This window comes from Onychostruthus taczanowskii, unplaced genomic scaffold (genome assembly GCF_017590055.1).
Source record: "Onychostruthus taczanowskii isolate IOZ18803 unplaced genomic scaffold, ASM1759005v1 scaffold51, whole genome shotgun sequence".
In the NCBI taxonomy this organism is placed as follows: Eukaryota; Metazoa; Chordata; class Aves; order Passeriformes; family Passeridae; genus Onychostruthus; species Onychostruthus taczanowskii.
This window is the reverse complement of record NW_024502680.1, coordinates 5,818,398-5,835,276: the sequence shown is the minus strand read 5'-3', so window position 1 is coordinate 5,835,276 and position 16,879 is coordinate 5,818,398. Positions and strand designations below refer to the sequence as shown.

The 16,879-nt window shown below is 45.6% G+C and overlaps 1 protein-coding gene across 1 annotated transcript in view; it reads left to right on the top strand.

Annotated features, from left to right (window-relative positions):
- Positions 1-16,879, top strand: part of VPS8 (VPS8 subunit of CORVET complex) — a 67,690-nt gene that overhangs the window by 34,828 nt on the left and 15,983 nt on the right. Inside the window, exons 32-41 of the mRNA XM_041416345.1 lie at positions 947-1,031; positions 2,003-2,101; positions 5,050-5,139; positions 5,571-5,617; positions 9,513-9,654; positions 10,269-10,358; positions 10,787-10,829; positions 11,600-11,703; positions 12,755-12,833; positions 14,117-14,199. Coding sequence (XP_041272279.1) covers positions 947-1,031; positions 2,003-2,101; positions 5,050-5,139; positions 5,571-5,617; positions 9,513-9,654; positions 10,269-10,358; positions 10,787-10,829; positions 11,600-11,703; positions 12,755-12,833; positions 14,117-14,199 — 862 coding nt within the window. The remainder of the gene's footprint in view (positions 1-946; positions 1,032-2,002; positions 2,102-5,049; positions 5,140-5,570; positions 5,618-9,512; positions 9,655-10,268; positions 10,359-10,786; positions 10,830-11,599; positions 11,704-12,754; positions 12,834-14,116; positions 14,200-16,879) is intronic.

The window sequence follows — 16,879 nt, the reverse complement described above, 5'->3', positions numbered from 1 at the left end:
GCAGATGGAGATGCCTGGCTGGGGTGAGACCCACAGGTGGCTTTAATAGCATGAAGGGGTCTGGAGCCACCCCCATGGTACTCGTTTTAGAATTGAGTAGGAGAGACAAAAACAGTGTCTGGAAAGGCTGAAAATTTCCAGCATCTCCTTTAGATGCGTTATGATTCCAGAAAGAGTCTGTCATGCCAGAGCAGAGCCAGCCAGGGAGGGCATCTTCATCCAGGTCATGAGTTTGCGTGTTACATGTGTGAATCCACCATGCTGCAAAGGCCCAGAGGGAGAGCAGTGGAGGGTGTGCCATGCCTCTTCTCCTCTGTGTCCTGAAAGGAGTAACTCAAGCAAATTTTTCAGAGTCAATAAGCACACTTTTTTCGTCTTGCTTCAGAGAGTTTGACAGCCAGGCCCCCCAGCTCAGCCACTTCCAGAGCTGAAAGAGCTATAGTGTAATATTAATTATCAGACTCTTGATTTGGTTTGATTCAGTTACATCTGATTTTATGTAAAGTCTCAAAATATTGAAGATGTTTATTAAAATGTGAAGGTAGGGAGCTGTGTCATAGCACATTGTTGAGTCATGTTCAGTGAATTTCTTCAAATAAGTGTAGTGGATTGACCTAGCTTAGAGCAGAGTGTTGTGGAAACAAAGAAGATCATCTCTGACAGCAGAACCTGTGAGACCTGATTTCATTAAGAGTTGTTATCCTCTGTCCCTTGCCTCTCCCCTCAGTAACTCCACTTTTCTCTGTTCTGTGTGATAATTTCCCAGAAGAGGGAGGTTGATGGGCGGGTTGGTGGCCTGAGGCTGGTATAAATGGCACTCCAGCACACTGGAGCCACCCACCCTGTGCTGAAAACTCCAATGTAAGACATTTCCAAATGCTGCCTATCTATTGTGCTGGCTCAGCTGAGTGCTTTTCCTGATGTGGGAAGTTTCCCTTCCTTTCAGCTATCAGATCTGTGAGTTCATGTATGAACGGCAGCTTCGCTATGACAAAATCATCGGCTGTTACCTGCGGGATCCCCTGAGGAAGGTGGGTAACCCTGGTGCTCCTGGCCTTTCTGCTTCGTGGCCATGCAGCCTGTCCTGCTGGCCACAGCTGCCTTGCTCTTCTAACATAATTACCTTAAAAATGCCCTTTAACAGTTCAGGTTTCTTAGTTGTAGTCAAAGCTGTTTGTGTTTGCCTAGTGGAGAGGAGCTGATTATTTTTTTGAAGTTTCAGAGTTTTCCTTTATTTTTAAATCTAGTGCTAGTACATCAAACCTGAGTGCAAGGTGGGATTTATTTCAGATGTGGCTAGCTACAGTACTTTTTTGTTTTTGCCATTGGTTCCCACATTTCTTCCCCTGGACACAGGCTCTCTGCCCTTATCTCTCTGCCATGACCTTTAGCATGCATACCTGCCACAGTATTTGATGTATTCCCTTCCCTACCACCACCAAAAGTTGGGATGAGAGTCTGGCGAATGTGACCTCACCAGGTCCTTATAAACCCACAATGCTGAATGTTGTGTGGGTAAAGGAGTCAGAAAAGGAGGTTGTGATAGTGAGGTGGCCAAAAATCATGACACAGGAGAGCACATGAGCTGGGGACAGTGCAGGAGAGCCTGGGGGAGAGGCTGGTGTCAGGGAGGAGCTCAGGAATGTGCTGGGAAAACTGAGCTACCCTCTGGCAGTGTTCTCTCTGCCTGGGCTCCTAGCTCAAGTGATGTCCTGTCCTTTTTCCCTGTAGGCAAGAGGGAGACATTTCTGGTAGGGGAAGAACAATTCTCTTTGACCTCAGTGCTTAACACATTAGCACCAGGTTCCCTTTGGCTCTCTTTTCCTTCAGGAACTCTCTAGGGACATACAGCCTCCCTGCAGATAACTCATCCTGACCTACTTGGAGAAGACTAGCCCTGAGGTCATGCCAAGGCTGCTGGAAACACTGTGGTTTCCAAAAGCCAGTGCTGTCAGTGGTGCTGCAGAACACACTGCAGCACTTATGGGTTTGTGCCTTACAGGAAGAAGTTTTCAACTACATCCACAACATCCTGTCCATGCCTGGCTACAGTGCTGAGGAGAAGCAGCTGGTGTGGCAGAAAGCTTTGGACCATATAGAGGTAGGTACAGTATCTCCTGCACCCACAGTCCCTCAGCTCCTGCTAATGGCTCTTGGATGTGCCGGGTGCTTTTCCAGAAGCACGAGTGTCCGGTGCTGAGTCACGGCTGTTGAGACCGCTCTGACGTCAGCTCAGAGCTCTCACACGTTAGTGTAAGTGCCTCTCTCAGAGCCAGGCTGGCTTCCTGGTTTCAAGTGCTGCTCTTTGGATAATGGTGCTTGCTCAGGGAGTGATGGGTAGTGAGTGCTGTGGAGCAGGAGAGGGATCCATTAGCAAGTGTTCCATCTCCTGAACATGCAGCAGCAGCAAGGCAGGATATGGACATCACAGTCCTCACAGGCTGGAGGATCCAAGTCCTCATCCTGATTCCTCACACTGATAAGTGCATTCAGCCTTGGTGCCCTGGCACTGCTAACCTGGGGAATGATGGGGTCATGACTTCTCTGTAAGACACAGGCTGCTGCTAGACTTCTCCAACTAATAATTTTTCCCATGTTTTCAGTCTCTGTCGGCTTCAGGGGATGAAGATGTCTGAAATGATTGTCCAGTCAGTAGATGTGGGGAATCTGTAATATTTCTAGTTCCTGTAAGGTGCTGTCATTCCCCACCAGGGTGATCTGGAGATAAGCCAGGAAAATAATTCTGTCTGTAAAACAAGCCTTGCAGACAACACTCCTTAGCAGAAAATGACCACAAAATCTGTATCCTGTGAGGCAGACAAAAAGCTAATGGACACATCCAGAGTACTTTTAGTTTCTACCAGCATCTGCAAGTAGTGCATGACTAATGAGAAAATGGACCAAGAGGGAGAGTGATTCAAAAGGTAATGCACAAAGAAATCCTGGGAATGCTGCTGCCTGACATGTGGCTCACTGAGCTCACAGCCCCTCTCCAGGGGCACTGGCAGAGCTGTGGGACTGGTGGGGATGGTTGTGCTGGGTCTGAGCAGGCCTGACTCATTGCAACCTCATCAGAACAACTGGGGTTCCAGGTTGGGCAAGCTGCAGCTGCTGTGCTGCTTCTTGTGTCTGTGTCCTTCTTCTGCTGCATCCCTGATCCCCAGAGAGCTGCTGGGCAGGTGATGGGCTCTGTGGGTCACCTTTCTCAGGTACTGTCACAGAGGTCAGCTCCCTGATTCATTTTGGCATCTTCTATTTCCCAGGATTGGTAAACCAGTGGTTCAGCAGCCTGATGGCTGTTTTGTCCTTTTCCATTGTGTTAATCCTGCTCTCTGACATTCAGAAGACTTGGAACAGTACATGCTACTTTACTGGGGTGAAGCTGTGATTTCAGCTCTTAGGACAGCTGTCATTTGCTGAGCTACGAATGCAGCAAACCAGCCTCTTCAGGCAAAACTAGCAGTGTCTGGAGAGGATTTCCTGGAGATTGTATGGCAGGTGGAGTTTGTGATCAATGCCACTTTTCATTTGTCCCATCGTCTCACAGCCATTGTTCATTGATGTTTATCTTTAAAAAATAAACTCTGTTCTCTTCAGTCACACAAGGGTCCTTTTCTACCCTCATACCCACGTGCCTTGTGTCAGTCCTGTCCCCTCAAGGGCTGTCTAAGCAGTACCATGTTTGCAGGTTGTTCAGACCTGGGAGAGGATACAAACCCAAGCACCAAACGTTTTTCTGGGGAATGGGTTCTGAAGGTTGCACTGGTTCCAGACAGGGAGATTGGGCCAAGCCCCTCCAGCCTGACAGTCCTACTTTCAGCAGTCCTGGAGACTCCCAGGGAGGGTTTGTCCAGAGAGAGAAGTAGACTAAGGCACTCCCACTCCTTTCTGTGTCCCTCTGCACTGCTGTGCTTCAGATCTCCTGGGTGCTTTGGACTGCCTGAGTTTGTGGGGTGAAAGAGTCATGGGGACACAGTGAGGGGCTGAGCTTGTGCAGTAAAGCTGTGGGGTCAGACACTGCAGAGCTTCTTCTGGAGCAGGCAGGTTTTCCTCTGGACACCTCACCAAAGGTATTGTCTGCGATAGCTCTTCCTAAAGAATTCGTGGAATGGTCAGGCTCTTCCTTGCTTCCCTTTGCTACCAGTCTGCTGCTGGCATTGGCTGTATTCAGTGGCTGCTGTGTCTGTCTGGAGGCCAAGCTACTGCTAAGGAGCTTCTTCAGTTTGGGTTTTTTCCCAGATGTACATTTCTGAAAATTTTCTTTCGTTACTGCTGTAACAGTTGGTTTTGTTCAGTAAAGAAATGTTTTCTCGTTTTTACGTTCATCAAGGGCTTTTGGGAAGGGTTACCAGGTGCACAGTGTTGTTTTGCAGCAGTTGCTTCTCATTTATTTGGAAGTGTGGATGCATTTGGAAGGGTTAGAAGCAAAAAGCTCACATTGCAGATTGTGTGAACTTGTCTGATATGAAGCCTTTTAGCACAAGCTTGACAGAAAGCAAACCCACAGGCGTCTAAATGATTCTTGTTTCCTTGTATTACAATAAAGAAATTGCTTTTTCATGTCTGGACAGGTATCAGTTATGGTGAACAGTCACAGGAAACTTGCTTTTAGAGCTCTGGTTTGGTTCAGTTCAAGCCAGTTAAACACTGTTTCCATTGAACTGAGAAATTCCCAAGGGTTGGTTGTTTCCTCTTTCCTGCTGGCTCACAGTTGGCACTGGGAGTGTCTTGTTGGCAGGGGGTAAAGGCAATTGTCAGAAAACTTGATGAATAACTTCCTCTCCTTAGGACTGAGGTGGGTTCTTGGTTTGAGGAGTTTTGTTTTCTTCAAGGCCTTGTGTGTGGCAAAAACATCAACCTTCAAAAATCCTTTTTTACCAAATACCCTTCTACTTTTTCTATACCTCTCTTTGTACAATGGTGTTTGTTGTCTTACACTTGCATCTCAGGAAAGGTGCAGTTACAGTATGGATGGGCTCAGTGGTGCTGCATAATTATATTGCCTGTGAAGTCAAAAAGAATTAATTTGGTTGTGTTTCCCCCCCCAAGGAGCTGCTGGTGCTGAGCCCAGGTAAAGCAGCTGACCTGGCAGCCATTCACTTCAGCGAGCGGCTCGAGAGCATCATCTCCAACCTGCAGGTGAAGTGTCAAACTCCTTTAGTCTGGGGCTTCTGTACAGTGGGGATGTCATTAGTAGGAAATGATTGCTAAGAGTCATGGGGAGGTATTGCTGTGTCAGAAACAGAAGAAAAATAGGCTGTAGCTACTCACTGATAGGAATTGCTACATCTCAGTTATTTGGCCTGTTTGTAGAGTTCTGGCCATAAAAATGTATAAGCTCAGAGCTGCTGGTTGCAGCTTTTAGTTGGGGTTTAGTATGGCTTGGAGTCCCAGAGCAGAGCTGTTGTCAGCCAAACACATCCTCAGAATATTTGTGCAGGACATGCCTAAAGCAGCTCCTTCAGCAGGCAGCAGCTGGGAGCTTTTTCTTCAGTGGCTGTAGTTCAAGGATCACTGTTTTACAGCACTTTATTTAAAATAACAATACTGTGTCTCCTGTCGTTGTACAGGACCAGTTCTTGCTCTTCCAGTTCCTGAGGAGTCTCCTTGATCCCAGGTATGTAGAAAGTTGAACTGTTTACAAACTGCAGTGTGCAAATGTGGATTCAAATCAATTCCTTGAACGAGTGCATCAGCAGCCAGCCTGTGGCTGAGATCAGGCTTAGGAAAGGTGACCTGCTCCTCAGGGTGCTCCAAGCTGGGAAGAACAACCCAAAAGAAGCATTGTGGGGAGCATCCTTCAGGGGAGTCCCTGCCTGGGAAGTGCTGTGGGCTCCAGTGCATGGAATGTGCTGCCTCTGGCATGTGGGGGGAGCTTGGGCACTGCTGCTCCAGCTGCTCCAGAGGGCTGTGGAATGCTTACCCTGGGGCTGGAGCACCCATTTCTCTTCTCAGCAATGGCAGCTTCTCTTCCTAACCCACTGCTTTGGTTACTTTACTGAGGTGCCTGAGTTCAGCATAAACAGAAGAGCATTTTGGTCAACTTACATTTTTAATTTCTGTCTTGTTTCAGAACTGCTGCCATATTTCACTGCAAGCTCCTCTTTTTAACTACTTGCTTGCTCCATCTGTGCCTGTTCTTTCACTGCTTCAGCACTGAGTGTTCTCTTTCTGTTAAATCAGTATCAAATGCCACAAGACATTTATATATGCACAGCCCCAGTTGCTTTCAAGCAATTGTTACTGCAACTGAGGGAGAGATCTTGGTTTGTCAATTAATTACACATTAATTGTGCTTAATGAAGGGGAGGAGTAGGAAAAGGCAGTATTATCTAAATCCAACTGTTAATGTTTCAGTTTTTGTTGAAGTGGAATTAAAAACATGCTTTGGAAGCCAGAACCTGGAATTAATCAATCACCTCTCAGATTTTAATGTAAATGAAGGAAAAAAAACCAACCAACCCAAACCAAAGCCAAAACCCCAAACATATGTTTTGTTCTTCACTGAGTTTTACAGACATGTCTGTGTGGAAGGTGTTAATTTCCACACCTCCTGTTTTCTCCAGGGTCAAAACAGAAATAAAACTTATCTTGGTTGGGTTTTATAGAAAGAAATCAGATTATTTAGTTAATCAATGATTAACTGAAAAAAAAGAAAAGTGTTTAAGCAGAAATGAAACCCAGCTGGATGTTAAGTAGGACTTTGTTTATGCTGTGGTATCACTTGCACCCAGTGAAGGTAGTAATTAACCTGGATTCTAATCTTATGCACAGAGTGCCTCCCATAATCTCTGAGTAATAAACATATCTAATTTCCCTCTGCCATAATTAGAGCTAAATAGACCCATTTCTCCTGTAGTTACCTTCTGATCAGGGCAGCATGTGATGTGTTCAAACCAGCAATGGGAAGCAAGGCTGTGCATCTGATCTCCTCACAGCTCTCTGCTTTTCCCTCAAGGATGCTGTTCCATGTGGTGCACTAGGCCACGTGGCTTTTTCTTAATAACACTCCGATCTTGAGGTCTGTTCTCAGGAAAAAACAACTGTGAAGTTGTTTTCCTCTAAGACCTATTGAAAGGAGCTGAACTGTATCCTGGGAGAGGCAGGGAGGGAGGTGAAATCTTGCTCTGCAGATCTACCTGCAGAGGCACTTACACTGTGTAATATATTTCTACATAAAATAGTGGTTAGGCTATTCTGCAACATCTGTGTCTTTTCATCCAATCTAAATGTTTACATGCTTTTTTTGTGAAGCAAAATTTTTGTCAAAGTAAAGATTCTTAGAGCAGTAAATGAGCTTTTTAAGGTCTCAGATAGAAATGATTGCTTGATCATATGGGGACAAGACTCATCATGCTGGTCTTACTATCTGAGTTGGTGGAATTGCATTAGGGATTAATTTGGCCCATTTAATTTAGCTAGAGATTTATTTTTAAGGAGGTGGAAGGGGGAAGGGAGGAAACAGGGTTAACAGGAATTGCCTGGGGAAATTAAAACCAAATGTCTGAATGTTTGTAGCATAAAGCAGCCCCAGGAAACAGAATGTAGTAGGGATTGCTCAGCTCATTAATCACAGTCTTTGCTACGTTTCCATTTTAAACTCTAGAGTTTTTTCCTCTAAAAAAACCCAGCACAGTGAAGCATTGTCTGTTGGCATTTGTGTTTATGTATTATACCAACAATATTAACTTATTTAGCCACACAGTGTTCTGGGTTTATAAATGTAGTAACAGACTCCTAAACCATGAGGGTTTGTCCCAAGGGCTCTCCTCTGTGCCCAGCTGCCTGTGACACTTGCAGGGCCCCCTTGTGCCAGGTTCATGAGAAACCAGTGCTTCTCTCTTGCTTTTTGGAAAGACTATGGCAGGACATTGGACATGGTTATATTGGAGTGAAAATGATCCCATCTAGCTGAAGAGGACCTGCAAGACTCTGGACTGTCTGTTAGTTTTAGAAATTATCAAAATCCAGCTTTATTTCCATTGTCTCTTCTTTGTGTTTTTTTGATGAAATAAATGGCTGAGGGAAGAGTGAGCTTGCTCATGAAGTCATGAATACTTGGTGCCAGAGTTATTTCCAGACTTGAAGTTTGTTCTCATGCTATAGGTGCATGACTTGCCACTTTTCCTGTCTTGGCAGACAAGATCAGAGAGTGTTTTATTTTAGTCTACCCATAGAAAGAGGAGAGCACTCACCCCCTTGCAGGCACTGGGGGAGTTGACAGGTTGTTTGTTGTGGGAGGAGTGGGTGGTGAATACAGAATTCAGGGTTCTTGTTGGGTCCTTCAAGGTCCACTCTTTGCTCTCAGAACACAACAGTTTGGGCACAGTTTTTGTGGAGTTGTGCACATACTTTGCACGCTGTGATCAGTACATGGGTGAGGCTGTTGTTTATGGGTATGTTGCATTTATAGTCATTGTAATCACACTAAGCTGCTCTCTTGGCCTGCTCAAGCCACAGCATTCTGCTGGCCTTTCTTGGATGGTAATATGCCTTTTGTAACTCCCAGGAAATACAGGGTATTGGATATCAGACCTTTTCCATCCCATGGCTGTAGGGTTTGCACACTAACAGATCTTCTCCTGCTTAGGAATTTGTGTTCAGAAAAGTGATAAAACTCAATATAATGCACCCTGATCCATTTCCTTTCCTAGCAGGAGCTTCAGCAGAAGCAGAAGCTTTGTTTTGTGGCCAGGATAAACGTCCCCTGTTTCCCTGTGCAATGCACCACTCCTAGAACTGCCATGGGAAGTGTAACATGCAGTGGCAGAGAGCTGCTGTTCATTTGAGGGTTGCAGGTGCTGTATCTGGCTCCAGGGAAGCGTCATCCTTTCCCTCCTCACTCTGAAGTCTCTTCCTTCTCGTAGCTTTTTTTTAAAACCAAGATCAGTAGGAAACTGTCAGGACAAAGGGACATGGGCACTGCTCACAGTTCTGTTCTCTCTTCTGTTTCTGCACATGAGGAGTTTGCTTAATAATGAGCCCAGGGACTGGAAAATCGGGATGTTTCTCTAAAAGTATAAGTTCCTTTCTCAGTGAGGTACATCAAAGGCATGAAACATTAAAATGTGGTAAAGGAAGTCAAAGAAGAATTTCAGGAGCAGTAAGCAAAAAGCAAAGAGCAGGTCTGTAGGACACAGACAATCAGGATCTGAACAGAGCACTCAGACCATAAAGTTTCATTGAGGAAATGAGGATAATTCTTTGTGCCTCTTTGCCATGGAGTTGCTGGAGATGAGTCTGTGCTGGTCTCTTTCTTCACAGGGGTCTTTGAGAGTTTAATTTGTACTGAGGCATCAGGAGGATATGTTGTGGAACAAATGAAATGGCTGCTGAGAGACCTCCAGCACCAGTAACTAGTAGAAGCAGCATAATTTTCCTCTTAAAACCAGATTTTTTAACTTCTGTATTAAGGATAAAAGACAACACACAATTGAATAAGAAACTCTTCTTCCCAGCCAAATTGCTGGGCTAGAATTTCATTTTTGTGTCTTGTGCCTGTTTTATTCCAGAGAAGGCATTAACCAAGACCTGCTACACCTCCCACCCTGTATCACTGAGCAGTTCATTGAGCTGCTCTGTCAGTACAGCCCAGACCAGGTTTTGGAGACACTCAAAGTTCTGGAATACTGCAGACTGGAGGAAACCATCCAGGTAGGAAAGACATGTATTATGACAGGGGCCATGGGATGCATTCAAATCAGCTCCTACCCCTTTAAACTGCTGTAAAGATTCTTCACTTTAGGTTTGCATTAGTTCCTGGATGCTCTTCCAGTCTGTTTCTAACACTCTCTGTCCCTCTGAGCTGCTAAACTCATCTCTGCAGCACAGGTGGATATATTTAATAGACTAACACTGAGTTGGGTCTCAGGGCTAATAAGAAAGGGCCATTAGTGCTCTGAAGCTGCTGAGAAACTGCAGAGTAGAGGGTGGCTGTGTTGCTGCTAATTAATCATGTTGGGGGTATATGAAATCACGGGCCTGGGGTTTTTGGAAAGCAATGCTGCCAAAATCTGCCTTGTGCTGGGAGAGCAACTGTTCCTTCTCTGTATGGAAATTGTATCAGTAATTTTTGATTGCTGGTGGTGGGAATAGTGCAAGCTGAGAAATTAAAGGAGGTGCAGGAGAGCTGCTCAGCCTGGGTAAAGTGCCTGTGAGCACAGCCACTCGCAGCCCTGGCCATCTGCTTTGCATTGTCTTGTGGATAAACAAACACACTGGCAGCTTTCTTCAGACAGACGTTTACCTTTTTTTTCCTTTCAACTCAGATAACCCAAAAACATCAGCTCCATGAGGCTTCTTCCTATTTACTGGAGAAGAAGGGTGATATCCATGGTGCCTTCTTGGTTATGCTTGAGGTACAGTACTCCCAAATCCTGAATGTGGCATTGTTGTCATGCTGTCAGCATAGTGGCCTGTGCTCAGTTTGACTGTTGTCCTTGTTCCTCAATTTGTTTCCCACTAGAATCCATGGAAGCATTTGCCTCCTGTCAAATACCAATAAATTGAAGATGTCTGCTTACTCAGAACATCAGTATATTTTTCTGACAAATCTTCAAGCATTTAGAAGATACTAGATGCTGAAATTTGTTTTTCATAGCCAAAAATCGTCTTTCAGCTCCTTCTTTCCTTTCCATATTTGGAAAGATGTTTTTGCCATGTTAGTTGTGCTGGGGAGGAAAATGGGGGCAAACCTGTGCAACCACACCTTTGAGAAACATTTCTATCAGGATTCTTGGGATTAAACTCCCAAGCTGACTGTTCTGTGTTCTCTCTTTTGTTTCAGCAATTGCAGAGCAAGTTGCTGGTGCTTACTCAAGATGATGAAAGTAAGACTGACTTAAATTCCATTTCTATTAAAAACAGATAGATAAACACAAAAATGTCAAGTGCTTGTGTCTGACACCTGGTATAATGAGATTGTTTTGGGTTTCTAGGCGTTGTAGTGACACTGTTCATATGGTAGCTGTTTGGATGACTCCCTCACTCTGGTGTTCTGATCTTGGTAGCAACCTCAAACACTGAGGGATGGTTTGTGTGTGTGTGTGATGTCAGCTGCCCTGTCAGCTTTTCCTGTTGGGACTGGTCCTCTCACTGGCTTAGCAAACACATTTCCCATGTCAGAATCCATTCAAACTCATTACTGAGCTTCAGCTGGCATTATATGGGAACAGTGATGGGAGACAGCTGGGAGTAGCTTTTTTGAAAGCAAATTTCTCAGATATATAAATAAGAATGTTCTGCCCACAGAAAATGAGTGTATGCACAGATGTGCTGTTCACTAGCCCAAGGACTCATGGGCACCTAATTAAATGCAGTGCCTGTAGTTGTTACTTAATTGTATCCTGAACCACAGCTAAGATCTTCCTTATTTGACTAAATGAAATGTTTTACTTGCCCAATTTATTGTGCTATTCAGGAAAAGTGCCAAATATCAGAACTTGTCTTTATAATGTAGTTGTTGACAGTAGTGAGCAGACTTGAGATGAACAGCATGATTTTACTTTGCAGAAGGATTGATAGTTACCTTATCTAATGGGAGTTAACTTGTCTAATAGTTCTTATGATGGTAATTTGCTTTTTCCTTCCTGACACTTAGGCTCAGCTGAACCTTCCTTGTTAGAAAATATTGAAGATACTTTAATGAAAACAATTGCTCTTTGCCAGAGGAATTCACACAGTTTAGACCAGCAACAGCGAGAGGTAAGGCAGTCACCAATGTGTCACCAGAATCAGCCAAGGCCTCTGTGTCTTCTGAAGCCTTGCTCTTATGGTTCTTGCTCTCCACATCCATTGGGTACTGGTACGTCCAGGCATGCTGTCTGCCTCTCCTTGTGGTCTCCCTGTGGAGCTTCAGGGTTTGGAGCCATAAGAGTGAAATCCTCACTCATGAGGGTGAAGCACGAAGCAAAGTTCAGGTCCAAGGGAGGAAGGGATGAGACCACAGCCTTTCCCCCTTTCCAGCTCCAGGTGGAAGCTGGGCACAAACGTCAGTCAGACACTGCAGAGGCACTGTGAGCTCTGAGCCAGCTTCCTAGTGGCACAAAGCTGCTGCTGCTGCTGTCACTGTGGCTGCAGAGCTGTTCACAGCCCCTGAAATGAGTGTCAGCCTGGGCTCTGAGGGGGAAGGCAATGCAGCTGCCTTGAGCACTTGCAGAGGGAGCTGCCTTTGCCCGTCCCCTCTGACTGACGTTGTGTTTCCATTTTGTCTATGTCAGTGACCAAAGGCATCTTTAGTCCTGAGATTCTGCATAATTTATGTAATTTCTGAACTCAGAACAGAGAATGTGGTTCCCATGCCTGAGGAGGTGGCATGGCTGGAAGTCAAGGACTCTTAATTTCTTCACAAGCACTGCCCAGTGTGAGAGCTGACCTGCTCCATTTATTCCCTGAAGTTGTGTCATTCTACAACAGATAAGAAGAGAATTTAGATGTCTCTTTCCATTTGGGATCCATTTACTGTGCTACCCACTCTGTGAGCTGTCTCTGCCCTGCAGGGTTTGCCTCTCACATGGGGAAGTAGTTGGGGACTGAATGAAGCAAACACAGACTTTTGTCACAATTCCAGTCAAGTGCTTTGCTCTGAGGGTACTTTACCATGTTTCAGCTCTGTCCCACAGCAGTCACCAGAAATGCAGTTCTGTTCTCAGAATGTGGAAGTGAGTCTTGGCCAGTGGCCTCTGACATTGCTCACAGCTTGTTTTTAGCACTGCCTTGTTCTTACTGGTTCTTTCCTCACATTCCATGATTCCAGGCCCTCTGGTTTCCCCTGCTTGAGGCCATGATGTCCCCACAGAAATCCTCTGGATCCTCACAGTGTCCTCACTCTGAATGTGAGTACTTTGGCATTTGTGACCCCAGATAGTAAAAGTTGTGTGCTGTCTTTCCTCTGATGAATGAATAGAAATTGTTTGTTACTCTATTCTTAAATATTCTGCTCCCTGACTGGCAGGAGCTTGGGTTGGCTGTTTGGTAGGCTGCAGCTGACAGGTGGATAGGGTTTTTTCCATTTGCTTTATTTTGTCCTGTGTGGAAGAAGCAGCCTCCCACAGGCTGTGCTAATAAGTTGGTTGCACTGAGGGTGATCCCTGAAGGAGCCAAGGTGCCCAATGTGTACAAAGGCTCTGTAGGTTGCAGTCAGCACTTGGGGAGCTCCTGAGATAACACACTCTCATTGTGCATGCCCAGCCCTTTTGTGCACCTCTGCCTGCTGCTGCCTGCCATGTATAAAAACAGTGGGACTCGAATACACCAGCCAATTCTTCTACTCCACTTCTGAGTCAGCAGCACACCTTGAACAGCAGCCTCCCTTTATGGGAGAGATAAGAGTAGCTAAAAAGGGGCTTAGATGCTTTGGTCTTGGCACTCCCCAGCAGGGAAGGACGTGGAGCTGCTGGAGTGAGCCTGGAGGAGGCACCAAGGTGATCAGAGGGATGGAGCAGCTCTGCTGTGAGGAAAGGCTGAGGGAGCTGGGTTAGATGGGATTTTGGGAAAAAATTGTTCCCTATGAGGAAAGTGAGGACCTGGGCACAGGTTGCCCAGAGCAGCTGTGGCTGTCCCTGGGTCCCTAGGATTGTCCAGAGCTTGGTTGGATGGGGCTTGGAGCAACCTGAGGTAGTGGAAAGTGTCCCTGCCCATGGCAGGGGATGGGACTGGATGAGCTTTAAGGTTCTTTCCAACCCAAACTACTCTGGGATTCTCTGAATAATGTCTTTTGCTCCATGCCAGACCCATGCTGAGGATCATGGGTTTCATGCAAAGGTCAGTGCTGGGAAGTTTTGGAGTCTGTGGGCCATAACATGGACAAGAATCCAAACTGGGATTTGGTAGCAATAGGAAAAGTGAGTGCTGGTGTTACCAAGTGAAAATGTGGGTGTTTACTGCAGGGGGTGTGGAAGGGAATACAGAGATACTGTGGGATTAAAACCTTGTAAACACCCTTTATGCTGCAAAAAACTGTGTGCTTAGTGCAGAATGTGTGGGAGAAAAAACATAAAAGCTATTTTCAAACCAGAAACCATGACCTGAAATAAAATACTCTCTCACTGTAAGACTGATCTGTCTTTACTCCTGGAATCCTAATGAACTGCTGTGGCTGTTATGTTTGACATTCCAGCTCTGAAGAGTTTGACAATGCAAGTGCTGAACAACATGGCTGCGTTTATTGCTCTTCCCTCAATCCTGCAGAGGATTCTCCAGGTGAGTTTCTGAAGGGAAGGAGGTTTCACCAAGCTGTGCCACTGGGTTATTGGGAAAAGGTATTCCCAGGTTGTTGGAGGTCAGATCAGCTACTGTCTGTTCAGTGTTTCAGTAAAAGTTCTGTTGGTGAAGCATAAGGTGTAAAAGCTGACAGTTACCTGGGGAGACATGTGGGAACACACAGACTGTGAGAAGGTAATTGAAGTCATTCCTGCAAACCAAATAAAATAGTACCTCAAAGGTTGCAGTTATTTGGAACTGAAACTTGGCAGGTTAAAGGGCAAAGCCACAATGAATTTCCTAAAACTTGGCACTAAATTTGTTGAAAGCCTTTTAGTGAAGGTTCTGGGATGGACAGTTGTGAAGACACTACAGTGAAGTGTATAGGCTTTGCAGAAAGATCATAATTGGGCCCAAAATATTATTGATGGTGCAATATTATTTTAGAGATGCCATTAGTGAGTAGCAAACTTGCAGAAGAGCTGATTTTAAGCAGGACCTTGGGTTGAGTGATCACAGGCAACTTCAAATTGTTAATTTGCAAAATAGGTGAAAGCTGATGTTGGGATTTAATAACAAACCTTGAGAAATGCAGAAAGGGAGTTAGAAGAATTGTCTGTGTTGTGGGATGATTGAAGGGTTGAGACTGTTGAAACACTGTTCAGGGTTGCTGTTCCAGGTGAGAGAGGAAAAGGGCTTACAGGGTGAACACACACCTCTAGCAACCTCTTGGTTTGATCTTAATATTATTCACAGTCTTGGATTTTGAGCAAACTCCTAAGATAGCAAAGCATGTTGCAAGAGTGTGGATAAAAAGTGTGTTCAAATGAAATGTGGTTTTATCAGAGGAAGTGTCAAGGAAACCTAATGGCTTTTCAATAACTTATTTAGTCTACTTTTAGCTGAGGTTTTGGTATAATTTCCTGTTGGGCCTTGTTTGATGTTTAATGTAGGCAGGAAAGGATGGAGAAGCTGTGAGTGAATGGGAGGCTGCCAGGGAAGGGAGGCTTCCCTGGTCGTGCTGAGGACTGCCAGCATGGGGTGGGAGTCGAAGCAGTGACCACACTGATAACACAGCTGGGAGGTGTGACAGTGTGGAGGAAGATCCTGTTCTCCTTTGGGATGAAGGGAGGTTACCATCAACAATCTTCACATATTTCATTCTATTTCTGTTCTGATGGACTCTTCTAGCAGCAATAGAAAATCCCTTCTGCAGGGGCTGGCACTGTTGTCCTGGAGGCAGCAGGGGAGGGGAATGTTTTGTCTGTTGTAGAAGGAAGTGGTTGGTGTGATGGCTCTGCTGGGGAGGCTGAGGGGATGCTTCATCAGGTGAGGTGCTTTACTGAGGACAGAATGGGTCAGGCATCACTGAGAGCAGCATGTGCAGCTCTGGTCACTGGGTTTGGAGGCAGGGAGGAGCTGCTCCTGCTCATTCCACCTCCCTGGACAGCCTGACAAATCCAGTCTGACTAAAGAGAGATTTGGAAAGGCAGATTTTTTGAACAACTAGAGCAAAAAAATGATGACTTCTTAAAATGCAGAGAAAAGGACTGAATTCCAGGTAAAGAGCATTAGTATCAGAAGTTCATAAAATGGGGCAGTAATTGGTACCTTGTAGCTGAAAAACTGGTGTAGGAAAAGTAACATCATAAAGATTAAGAAAAGATCCCTAGGGAAGGTGAGGTGGTGTTGTTATAAAGGATCTCTAAGTTGACTTTGCCTCTTAACACTTACTCTTCTATAGATTTCACTCACACCCATGCATTTGCAAACCCCTGAAGTGTGTGGGGTGATGTGACCTGGATTGTTTGTGGGCAGCAGAAGCAGTGTGAGCCCCTTGCTGCATCTTGGGGCAGATGCCAGCAGCTCAGCTGTGTCCTTCAGAAATTGCTGGCTGGTTTCACCTCTGAAGATTTTCACCTCTGAGGCTCACTTAAGCCTCTCCCAGCTTCTTATCCTCCTCATTAGGAGATGGGCTCTTCTGAGAGCTTGCCTGTGCTGAGTCTCACCAGTCTGCTGCCTTCAGTGCTTGGCACCTCCTGTGTTACAGTGTCCTTTGTTACAAGACAAACCCTTCATTGAACCCTGTGCTCTTGTCCTTAAACCCCACATTTCCCTTCACTGCCTTACCACCAGCCCTTATTCCTGGGTTCCTGGCACTGCTCTGCTCCAGCTCACTGTTGCCTGTGGGTTTGTGGCTGTGTTTTGTTAAACTCTTGCTCAAGAGCTTGCAGAGAGTGCCTGTGGGAGGTTTCTGTGGAGTTTATTTGGATGCACAGCTTGGCCCTGGGGAGAGCATTGCTTTGAGTCCAGCTGGGAAGCTGGTGTTGGGATGATGATGAGCAGGTCTTACTCTGTGGCCTTGTCATGAGTGCTCAGGTTAAATGTTCAGGCTTTCTGAACCCTGGCCCTGCTGGGGATCAGGAAGAAAACTCCCTTGGAGCTAGGCAGCAGCGAGCTGGGGTTACTGCCTTCCAGTCATCTGCTTCCTTGGGTTATCTGGGAATGCCATTTAAGTGTCCTGCAGGGAAGAATCACAACATGGCAGGCACAGCTGGTGCTTTCCCAGACAGGAAGATCCCTGTGTTGTTAGCCTTGGTTGGGTGCTCCTTTTGCAGAGCTGTGTAGCTGCTCTTTGAAGCCATGCAAAAGGCTAAACCCTGGTGGCAAACCCTTCTGT